Source organism: Parus major, chromosome 5 (genome assembly GCF_001522545.3).
Source record: "Parus major isolate Abel chromosome 5, Parus_major1.1, whole genome shotgun sequence".
NCBI classification, from domain to species: domain Eukaryota; kingdom Metazoa; phylum Chordata; class Aves; order Passeriformes; family Paridae; genus Parus; species Parus major.
Genome location: NC_031774.1, coordinates 23,807,557 through 23,819,853, shown reverse-complemented (window position 1 = coordinate 23,819,853; position 12,297 = coordinate 23,807,557). Strand labels below are relative to the sequence as shown.

Below are 12,297 nucleotides of genomic sequence, written 5' to 3'. Positions count from 1 at the left end.
GCTGATATGCAAGCAGACCAACACACACTGCCATTTGGCTTTACAAAGGAGAAGGCAGAAAAAGATGCAAGTACTAGAAGAACACCCCAATGTATTTACTATTTAAAAATCTGAGAGTTGTGCAATGGCCTTTTGAACTATAAATGATGGCTTGCCTTTCTAGTTCAAACTGAGAAAGTTAGAAGGCAGCATGATGTTAGAAAGACACTCAAGATCAGAATGAAAACACCAGCTTCCCCCAGCAAAGTACCAGCAAAAAATTAATACCTCAGGCTCAAAAACGGCTCCACTGTACACTGGATTTGCTGTTGTTCTTCTTTTCCTCTCTTGTCGCTTACTTTGGATTTCTTGTAAAACAAAGCATTCGGGTTAGAAAACAATGGATCTCAGAAATTATATAAAATCCTCAGAATTCAGTTTGCATGTGAGAAGAGCTGTAAAGTTTTCTGCAGAACATCAATCACGCCCAGTATAGGCAACTGTGTTATACTTTTAACTTCTGAAGATTTGAAAACTAACAGCTGACAAAGAATACAAAAATACTGTTCAAGTAACTAATGAAATCATTGCCTTCTTCTCACCAAGTAATCCACAACTAAGACACTTTAAACGCATGGTCAGTATCACTGGGATCTAAAAAAAAGTCTCTAGTAACCTTGCTGGTACTTAAAAATATGGTACAGAAATACGCAGGCAGTTGAAATGATAGGCTATCTTTCAATGTATAGGATTAGAAATTTAAATTATAAATCAAATTATAATCCATTAACTCATTCATTACAAGTAACAGTCCCATAAAATCATGAAATGAATGAAAAAATCTAGACATAGGTTATGGTAAAATTATCCATGGTGTATCTTTGCAGATAGAGGGGTTGTCCAGAAGGCATTAGTATTGCCACAGATTTCTTTTCTACCATCAGAATATACACTGTCTTCCCAACCTCTGCTCTCTGCTGCATAAATAACTAATTTTTTTCAATACCATAAGAAGAACAAAAACATATGCACAACAAAGTTAGATGAAGAGTACAGACATCCCAAAGGTACTATCGTGCAAGAAAATACTGCATTTAATACAAGAAATATTTTGGAATCCTACTTCCAATTCAGAATAACCATGAAACCAGAAGCTGAACAAGCAACCTAACACATTTTTCCTACCTTCCAGGTGGTCATGAGTAACTAGTCCCAGAGACACCATGAAGGCAAGTTTCTGTGAGGGTGAAAAAAAAATCAAGAAAAGTACAACTGTTAGGATGAGTCATTCAGGCCCTCTAAAAGCAGCTGACCAGTAACTAAGCACCAAAAAAAAAAAAAAAAAAGTTTGTGATACTTTGCTTCTATAAGTCATTTTTCTTTCATGTATGTCAAGCTTCTTGAAAAAGGATAGACAAGCGTCCTGTTCCCTAGATGGGAACCTAGACTGAGACACTGGGAAATGACCATTGCTCGTGATCACAGAGTTGGCAGAGCTGGGAACAAGAGAGCAGTTTCTTTACTTCCATTCCAACACTGAACTGACTATTAGAAAATACCAACACAGTTCAATTGCCAGAAAAATATTGCTAGTTTAAGATCATTCTCTATCTATTATGAACTACAAGGAGCCAATTCTAACTTAGATTTGCTATTTTCTAAGGGCTATGTGTTTCCTAGAGGATTCTAATTTTAATGCAGGAAATGCAGACATGTAAAAATCAGAATTTTGTTGTCTAACTGACAAAAGTTAGAGCTCACACAATAGTAAATTTCAATCCATCTACAGAAACAAATGTAGCAGAGCATTTAGCTGTAATCAGTTCCAAAGCTCTTCACAGCTGAAAGGCTTTAAGAAGTCATTCTGTTCTCTTTCACCCCAAACTAAACTGGACTAAAACACAAGTAGAATGTGAATATATGTGACTCTTTCCTTCCTGCTCACCAGAGTAGAAATATTTTATAAATGAAAACAAAGACATTTCTTCAGCTTGGAGAATAACTTCAGAGTCTAAAACCCCAAAGGAATGGAAATCAACTCTGTAATCTAAACTTTCATTTGAAGGAAGTATTATGGAAAAATGATGATCTTCTAACTTACAAAAGATTTAGAGGGCAAATGCATTCCAGAATAGAAAAATGCAATGCACTATATCTATTTAGATTTTTTATTCTGTAGCCTTATCAACTACTGCTGTCCAACAGGAATGTATGGAATGTTAAAGTTAAGAAAGTCTTGAGGGAACAGAGGGAAAAAATATTTTCTGAAGGACAGTGTCCTTTTTTTCTCCCTTAAAAGGAAGCTCTGGGTAAGTTCTGATACCTGTGGATTTTCTTCTCGTTTTGGCTTCGGTGCAGCAGGTGGAGTAACTGTACGACTTTCTGTTTGCTTCTCTTCTGTTTCCACATGTGGTTTAATAGTCTGAAAGAAAACAGTGTTTCTCTCATTCAGTGATAAGAATGACTTTTTTTACTTTTACTATTAAAGCAAAACAAATACTTTCGCAGAAACAGGAGAAAAAATGTTTAAAGCTGGCAGTGTTCTAACAAAGACTTAATTGAGGAATCTGATGTGAGAGGAATGTTAAATAAGGTATTTTCATTTAACAAAGAAGAAACAACTTGTCACCAATCCATTAACCCACACAGCCACACAAGATATAACAGTGATTTTAAGTCAACTTTGTTACAGAAGTCACCATAAAGTATAGGAATAAAAGACACTTCAAGAAAGCTCATCCCATCAAGACTTCCACTTAGAAACCATTCTGCATGGCACATACATTTTGTACTCCTCGGTCTTCATATTTTATAGAATTATGAATGTCTCAAAAACTCTGAACCCCTCAATCTCAGATGTTTCTGAAGCTTTTTTCTTTTCTCAAGTCATGAATCTTCTGCATGACATTCCTCAGCCTATAGCATGAATGTTGAAGTTATAAACTGAGTAAGGTAAGCTACAGAGAGACAAACTTTTCCCCTTTATGATACTATGATACTGTACATAAAATTTCATGTGTTATTGAACCACCACCATTCTTCTATGTTTTTCTGTAGTTTCCAGGAATTATTCAAAGAGCAAATGAATATTGCTGACATCAAAAGGAACAGGCATCAAAAGTCAAATATTGTAGAAGTACAACTTCAAATCAAATGGAAAGGGCACATATTGCTGAGTAACCTGTGGAACGGTCCTGAGGTATACAAGAGCCTACTCTTGAGACCTCAGAAGCAGAACTGAGCATAAGCACATCTTTCATGCACATGATTTTCATAGTCTCTGTAAGTATTTCAAAAGCAGAAAGAAGGTAACTTCAAGGCACATTAGTCTAGGAAAGAGTTAAGTGACACATGTACTACTATTATCCATATAAATTACATAATAATAATATCATATGTTATGGTATGCAATGTTACACTGTTACTAACATACAATATACAAAAGAGTTAAAAGTGAATCAGAATATTGCTTTACTTGAACAGACTGGCAAGGAGTCTCAGTTCCAATCCACACTGACTTAAGTAATTTTTATTTTACAGAAGTCTTTTCCGGCGAGAGACTTTAAAACTAAACATACAGAATTCTCTGCTTCTTCAGGTCTCCTTTCCATTCATTCAATCCAATTTAGACACAGGGAACTATCAGACTTCAGAAGCTGAGTGAGACTATTTTGCCTCCAATCATAAGATTGCAAGATCAAGGGATCGTGGAAGAAATGGCTACATTTATCCTATTAAATATCCCTACAATTTTGTGCAATTTTTGCCTCTCACAAAACCACCCTTTGAAAAACAAAAGGGCTTGATATGAAGATGGATTTCAGCTTATACTTGCTCTTCAAGTACATCTGCCATGTAGCCTGCTTATGAACTACTGACGTTTAAACAGTAGAGGGAGCATAAAAACACTGAAGCAGGAGAAAAAGGTGCCAATGGCCCAAAGTAAAGGAAACGGTAACTTCTATCCCAAGAGCTGCAAGTTATTCCATAATTTGTATTGCCATTGGAACATGAATATCTCCAGTATCCACTGAAAACCTCCCTGGTTGCTGTCCTCTCCAAACCTGCACAGTAAAGCAATAAAGGCAGTACTTTGCATTAGTAGACACTTTATCTGTACCTGTTTTTCAATGTTTGGTTTGCTGATCTGTACAGTCTGAGGTCCAGCGAGCCTGGTACCCGGTGCTGCTATCACGATGCTGGTGAGCTGTGCCATAGGGAAAGTTTTGGCTATGGTTGCTGTCTGCCCGTTAACTACACGAACTGGATGTATGGAGTTCTGAGAGTTGGGTAAAGAGGTGGGTGTGAACTTTGTTGTCAACATCACAGGCCTCTGAATAAGCTGAGGAGCTGCAAGCATTGGAGGAGGTGCAGGGGCAATAGGAATGTTATTTTGGGCAACTGGTTTAGGTCGAACCTACAAAATTAAAATAAGAAAAAGAGAGAAAAAAAAGAGAGATTTGTAATCAGTACTTCAGATCAACTTTTAACTAAGTCTTTCAATTCATCCTGTTTAATCTGAAGGAGGCTGCTTGATTTTTTTTAGATAATGTAATTTTTAGCATACTGTCCTAAGTATGTTAAGAGAAAAAAGCACCACATTTTCAAGCCTACTTACATAAAACCCATCCATAACATTTGCATATACAGTCACCATCCCGGAAATGGTATTTGGACGCACAGACACTTATACAGAATGTTTATTGCCAAATGCCTTATCTGTATCTAAATTAACATCTTGGTTTTATAAGCCAAAAAAATCCATGTGATATTTACAGGCACAGCTGAGGCGCTCATGTAAAAAGTGTTTCAGGGCTTTGTAATGAACCTCTAAGAAGTTATGAACAGTTGACTGTGCCCTGAAACAAGTAATTATTTTTTCAGCAAATATCTGTTATCTGTCAACTCTATGTAATTATTTAGATACCTGCACAACCAATCTCTATAAGCAAAAAAAGTGACAAGATAATATATTACTCCCTTACTGAAACTGCTGAAGGTACAGGTAAATGCAAGAATTTATCTTCTTTCACAAGAAAGACAAGAGCCACAAGAATCTTCCAAAACCTCATCACCAATATTTTATTTCTTGTTACTGTTAAGTTTGTACTTAACAATGGACTTAAACTACAGCTACAGTACAGCAGTAGAGCACATTACTTTAAAAATGAAGCTTTTTTTTTCTAGATTCCTATTGTCCTATCCACCTGTAATACTCCATAAAGCATTTTACCATGAAAAAGTCACATTCCAATAGATGTCACCATACCCAAATCTTAATCAGATACCAGTCTTTCCTTACTTTCCTTTCCCACTATGCAAAAGATTTAGACTTTTATTCACACCACCACATATTTCATACAAATTAAGTAGTCCATCCAAGACTTTTTTTTGTTTTACATAAAGAAGCAATCTGTGTCCTCCCCAAACCATGAAAAGAAAAGTAAACTGCAAGTTTTACTACTCAGGCGAAAAGAGAGGTCATTCTCCCTTGTAATACAGAAATACTTGGGAATAATCTAGACATCTTATTTTTTTCTTTTTTCACTCAAAAGCAGCAAGCAACAATTAGAACAATTTAAGGCCTTGGGTGATGCTTTGATTTTGATGACACCCATTCCATGGGTTAATTTCATTTATTGCAAACAAGATCATATATAATCATCATATGCAAATTTCATAACTACAAACTCATACAGCCTGGAGAGTTGCTGAGGAAGTCTCTAATTTGACTTCCTGCTCAAAGCAGGGCCATCACTAAATGCAGAGTGGGTGGCTAAGGCTTTGTCCAGATCAGTCTTGCAAAACTTAAAGGATGAAGCTTTCACAACATGCCTGGCAAGCCTTCTCTGCTCCTAATTGTCCTCAAGGTGAGAAGTGTTCCAATTTATGAGCATGGCCTCTAATTGTCCTACCAAGCATCTTTGTCTCCAGCTTTTGCTTATTTCCTTGCTGATACTGGAATTAACACTGCTTTTAGGGTGCCTCCAAAGCCCTTCTCCAAATTTGAAAAGCCCAGATTCCTCAGCCTCTCCTTATAGGTTACATATTCCTGTCTCCCCAAGCTATTTTAACGGCCCTCCTTCCCATGCTCCATTCAAATTTATTAACCAGGGATTCCAAAATTGCAGGGTGTTTATTGGACTCAGTTTTATGATTGCTGAGGAAAGGTGGATAATCTCCTCTTTGGATCTACTGGCTGCAATCCTGTTGGTCCAGGTCAATATGCTGGTAGGTTTCTTTGCTGTTAGGGCACACCACTCATTCAGCTACTGTCAACCAAGACTTTTTAAGCTGTGCAGTTCCTCAGACAGACAGTCCCCAGCCTGTACCTGTGCAGAAGATTAGTCCATTCCAGGTACAAGACTTGGCCTTTCTTCATGCTGAGGCTGAGAAATTCCTGCTGGCCCCTTCCTTTATCCTGTCTAGGGCTGTCTGCATGTCAGCACTGCCCCAAAGAATATTGACTGCACCCTCAAATTTGTTGTCATCTGCAAACTTGTTGAGGATGAATTGTCTTCTCCAGCAGATCAGCATTAAACACCACACAATGTTCATCAAAAGTCTCTTCTATCTATTCTATAAGTAAGTTCCTCCTTCTATTGTTTGTTCTCTGTATACTTACCTGTGGAAGAAAATTTGGACGAGGAGTAAGTCTGGGAGGAGGGATGAACTGCGGCACTTTTATGGGCTGAGGCGTAGCCTGAACCTGCTGTAAGAACATGAGAAAGCTCAGTAAGAGGTAAGAGGAAAAAGGAAAATTTAGCTTTGAAGTTTTTCACCAAAATCCTGAATGTACTTTCAGACCTGATGTCCTCAGTTTTCACTCTGTAAATAATTTTTCGTAGCAAGAGGTTCCTCACTAGAAATGTATTAAGGATGGAACCAAACTTCCATCCTTAATACATTTCTAGTGTCTTTACTTCCTAGATCCTACACACCTTGCTTCATAAATTGCAGGCATATTTCCTTTTAGTTCAGCTGTACTAACTAGTGTACTCTGCAATCTAAAACCATTTCATTTGATAATAATAAAAACTCATATTTGTTTTGATCATTAAAAAATGACATTCCAACGGACAGAAAATAATAACACTTTGATGTCCAGCTATATGAACTATGGTCTTTTCATAGTGAATGACACACAGAAGAATGAGAGAACATCTCATGCAAACAGTAAAGATCTGGAGGTTATAACTCTTTTAGCAGTATTAATGACACTATGAAGGGCTCTAAATACACAATTTGAATTTTTCAAAAATAGGCCATTCATTTGAAACAATTAGAATCTGATTTTAAGGAAACCTAAGTACTTCCCTGAAACTGTAACTGAAATCAGCTTCATGTAACTGCCACATGATTAACCCCTGAACAGCACTACCAGTTACCATGAGTACCTGGAGAGATTCTCTGAAATTGATGTCAATTATTATTTTATACACTCCTATACTTCTGTCCACCCACATAAGACTGCAATTTTCTTCAAAAAGGTCTTGTACTGATTAATTAGTACTCAGTAAAATATTCTGATATTTTTGATGAAATTTGCCACAGAAACATAAATCATGGACTAGTATTAAAACAGAATTACCTCCTTAAATCGAAGTTATTCAGCAAGGAAATGAAGCACAGACACAAAGAACAGATGACAGTGGTATAACGGATGACACAGGAAAAGAGAACAGTAGAAAAATCTCTACTCAAATAGTCTTCTCTATTCTGATCACAAACATATGCCTCATTAGGAAGCAAAATTACTTCCATCTGCATTAAACAGTATTTTAATAAATATAGATAAATCAGATTTATGTTTAATAAAGCCATAGCTTTTACTTCAGAAGTAAAATTTCTCTATCATGTTGTTACATAATGTTGTTACATCCTGGTTTCCAGACCAAGAAGCCTACATAATCCAGTTCTGAAATACTGGTTCTTTTATTTCTAGGTGGCTAGCTATTCTGGAAAAGACTGTATGATGCAGCCAAAGCACAAAATTTATATTTCCAAAATACGTATTTTTAAAAACAGGTGTTGTTTATACATTTGAAAATGTGCTGAGTGAAGACATGGTAGTGGGCAAACTTAAGGGATGTGTCTAATACCAGAGACTTTATAATGCAAAGGGAACAAGAGATTGAGTCAAAAAACCCTAAGATGAAGACCCAAACTGATCAAATGAAGAAAGTCTGACATCTTCTTTGCCTAAGAAAAGAGTAGGAATCCTGCAGAGCACAGCCATACAGACCCAATAAGGGCAAAACAATCATTACTGGCTCATGACTGCAGTTACTAACAGGGGAAACTACACAGAGGTGATGACAGCACTGATTTAATTCTATAAAGCAAAACAGTAATAACAACCCACATGGAGAGAAGATCTTTTTCTTATAGACTATCACTTTAGCAATGTCAGCTAGTGAAGACTCACACCATGTCCCTACTATCCTCCTTTCTGTGAGAAACCCTGACTGTTTATTTTTTTCCAATAGCCCTCTTGTTAACCAAACCCACACATATCTGCAGGGCAAACATATTAAACGCTTACCAAAGTTACTGTGTTTTTTGTCACTATTTGGACTGCCTCAGCTCCTGGCCCAGTGACCTTATTTGTTGTCTGGAGGTTGACTGGTGCATTCTGCGCATCAGTGCTGAGGACTGCTTTCTGATTGTTGTTGATAGCAGTAACCATGGCAATGGTAGGTCTCTGACCCACAACAGAGGCAGGCATGGTCGCAGTTGCTGCTTTCAAGACGAGAGGTAGTGTCTTAGTGGTGATCATAGAAGCTGTAGTTACAGTTTTCTAAGGGAAATAGAAAATACACTGTAAGAGACAGAGACACTCCGTATCAGACAGGACGTGGGTTGGTTAGTCAGAAACAATAGACAGCACGAGAAAGAAAAGGCAGCTCTGAGCCTATCTACCTGCTGTTCAGACAAGCACATTATCTTATGCCTCTGAAAACTGGATAGCTAGAAAGCATTCTCATTTGAGGTACCTGTTTGGTCTGCTTTAATAACCTGCAGCACTGCAGATTGAATCAAAACAAATTCCTGAGAATATTAAAATTAAGTGTTAGCAGTGGCATAGGCATTTTGGATCTTTTAGTTTCATATTACTTCCAAACATGCACTGTCAATATCAAGCATAAAAGGTGGAGGTTTATGAAACATAGCAGCAAACTAGCTTCTCACTGAGTAAAACTCCTATTTTCAAATGGAAACTGTAGTTACAGTGATCCTCACAATAAGAGGAAGAGAGGGAGAAAACATTCATAAGTTGGTTTCTTTAAAAACAAAAATTTTATTTTTATTTTGGGCATCCCAGTCTCAGCTTTAGCAATACATACAATTACCTGGCACTGAACTTTCTTTCCTAAGAGTATCAGTAGGGTTGTCCTGAAGTTGTAAGAGCTGGCTCTTAGTCTGCCCAGCTGCAGACAATTAAGTTTAACTTCTGTGGCATGGGCTAGTTTTGGAATATGTATTTGACACCATGATTACTCTTGGCCTGTTTTAAAAAGAGTGGGTTTGAATCATTTAACACCAGCATTTATCTGAAATGCCTGATTATATCATGCCCAAAATTCCAAAGTTGAAACAACTATTATTTCACAGTTTTGTTTTAAAATGTACTGTCTTCCAAGATGCTAAGGCAAATGGATATTACAAATCTCATTCAAAAAGCAGCAAGGTGAGAGTCTCCATATAAAACCAGAACACGATGCAAACAGAAAACTCATGACAAGTGACATTCAACAGAATGGCAAATGATCTTTTTTCTTTTCACTTGTAAAAAAATCCATTTTTTGGTGTAAAAAATCCATTGCATCAATGGCACTGCATCTTCAAAACTTAAGTGCATTATCAAATGCTCTTAGTAAACCACCAAATGCTCTTAAATAACCACCATTCCCTCCTGATGTCAGCTCTGTGTTCTACAGAGGAAAAAAATGGAAAACCAGGGATCAGGCAGTCTTTGTGTTCTAACATACCTGATTTAAACTACTTGACTTTAATCATACAAGACCTTTACCTTTTTTCTAATAAAATATTTCCAGTCGAATTCTTCAGTCTTTTCACCAATACTGTTCCCAGAAACAAAAACACAGTTTACCTTCCCACATCTAATTTTGTAATAATTAAACTATGTCCCCTAATTTGTTAATTATGCACAAGTGTGAAAAAATTCACTGTATAATGCCAAATCAAGGAATAATTTATACTTCAGTTTTATACATTAATGAAAAATCCAGACATAATTAAATTTTCCTTGTTGCAACACAACTTTCTTAACTTTTTATCTGAGATCTAACAAGCTTATCAACCTCTGCTGCACCTCTGCCGCACCTTCCCCAAAGCAAAAGGCTCCATTCCCATAATGAGTAACATTATTCAAGCTTTTCCAATGAGATGTAACATGGTATCATTTTCACAACCATTACATTCAACCATAAACGTTTTAAAGAAAGATGTAATCAATCATGTAATACAAGACTGTGACTCTTCCAAGGGGTTCTATTAACTCTGCAAGTACTCAGAGTACAGTTTCAGTCAGAAGATCACAGAGCTTGAATATCCCTGTTACTTTGCTGAGCATTAATTAGATGGCTTATTCTAAAAAGTAGTCAATGCATTAATTCATACTGAAGTGGCATTCATAGTAATTCTGCATTATTGCACATGACATTGCAATAATGTGACCTTTTAGCAGGCTTGTTGCTTATGAAAATTTTAAAAGACCTTCTTACTGGACAGATTATATATATTAAAATGCCACTGTTAATTATGGCATATATACCTTAATTCCTCAATTTGATTACTCTGAAAACAATTACTGAAAGCATTCTCTGTACAAGGCTGACACAGCCTTGAAAAATGTGTTCTTTACAAATACAGGCATGAACAAACTTCATAGAGAGACAAAATATTTTACTTTGCTGAAAGAGATCAAGATACAGTAAGACAGAGGCACAACCTTAGATGCAAAATGTACAGAAACAAGTGAGGATACTTCACTATTTTACCCACATAAAAAAAACCAGGAAAATGTTAAGGATAAAAGCTGGCTTATTTATCCAAGGGACAGGACAACCTGCCTTCCAATTTGTAATTACTTTCCAAGCACTAGTGAACCAGTGGTAGGAAGAAGAGTGTAGCAGTTTTTTGACTGTTTCACTAGAGGGCTCTTTAACTTTGAAAAAAAACCTCAATTTTTACAACCCAGGAGATGACCTGGAAGTTAATGAATGAATGCAAAGTGTGGAATAGTGAGAAACACATGAAACTGTGTTTGCTCTCATGTTTCCTGACTGAGAAACAGAGATCACTGATACAACAGTGATCCATTGTTTGCCTATAAATACTTTAGGACACAGTAATATTTTATTCTTTGTTCCATTTTAGCTTTGATATTGATGTTGCTGCTCAAAACGCATTTTCCTTAGTTAGGTTTGTTTCACTTCCTCAATAAACTTTTCTCAAAAATACAATTAGCTAAGCTTCACAAACGCATTTAGAGTGCACCCAAATCAATTTGCTGAGTTAACAACAGAACTAACAGCCCAACCATTTCTCTCTTCTCTGTTTTCAGAAAATGGGAAGATGAAAATCACAACTGGTCAAAGCAGTGGGTGTGATTCACTGCAATGTGCATAAAGAAAACTTCATGGGTGAATTCTGCCATCTGCCTATCCAGGAGCTCCCCATGCATCAACAGGAAAAAAAGACTTCATATACACTTCTTTTTACAGGACACCTCCCTGCATTTTCTAGTTGTTTTATTAGCACATTTTTGTGAATTCAAATAACTGAACAGGAGAAACTTGAAATTCCCCTCTTAAGTAAACCACTTTCTCTGTTGAGTTCTGGGATTATGTCTCTAATCCTATACCAAACTGGAATTCAGTTCACCTTCCCAATAAAGACCCTATTTTCTAAAACTTGAACTCTGCAATTAACACTGTACAGTGTATAGATTTAGACAAATCCTTGATAATTCAGGTATTATTTAGAATTACTTATATCTGTTTAAGAAGAACAAAGCAGAAAGAAGAAGGAACTGTTTTCTTGCATTTTATTCACATTTGTAGAGGGCATTTTGTTAGTAATTTAAAAAGAAAGGGTTTTAATCATATACCTCATACAGTGTGTGTAAAGTATTTACTGTTTCTTGAGACCTACTAGGTATGGTCAGACTCATTCATGCACCTAGGGAAAAGACAGAGTCATTTGCTAAACTTTCAGTTATTTTTAAGAAAGGTGACCCTGCCACCCTTCTTTTCTGTGGGGTTATGATTCAACTTTTAAACAGCTTTTTAA

The 12,297-nt window shown here is 36.5% G+C and overlaps 1 protein-coding gene across 12 annotated transcripts in view; it reads right to left on the bottom strand.

The window, feature by feature from the left end:
- PHF21A (PHD finger protein 21A) overlaps nt 1-12,297 on the bottom strand; it is a 133,540-nt gene that overhangs the window by 22,122 nt on the left and 99,121 nt on the right. For 7 of the 12 annotated variants that reach the window (XM_015631079.3, XM_015631072.3, XM_015631080.3 and 4 more), the window contains exons 7-12: nt 8,525-8,779; nt 6,605-6,691; nt 4,100-4,396; nt 2,303-2,401; nt 1,165-1,216; nt 268-347 (exon numbers count right to left, since the gene is read on the bottom strand). In XM_015631079.3, coding sequence (XP_015486565.1) covers nt 268-347; nt 1,165-1,216; nt 2,303-2,401; nt 4,100-4,396; nt 6,605-6,691; nt 8,525-8,779 — 870 coding nt within the window. The remainder of the gene's footprint in view (nt 1-267; nt 348-1,164; nt 1,217-2,302; nt 2,402-4,099; nt 4,397-6,604; nt 6,692-8,524; nt 8,780-12,297) is intronic. The other 5 variants (XM_015631075.3, XM_033514905.1, XM_015631078.3 and 2 more) reach the window with 2 other exon arrangements.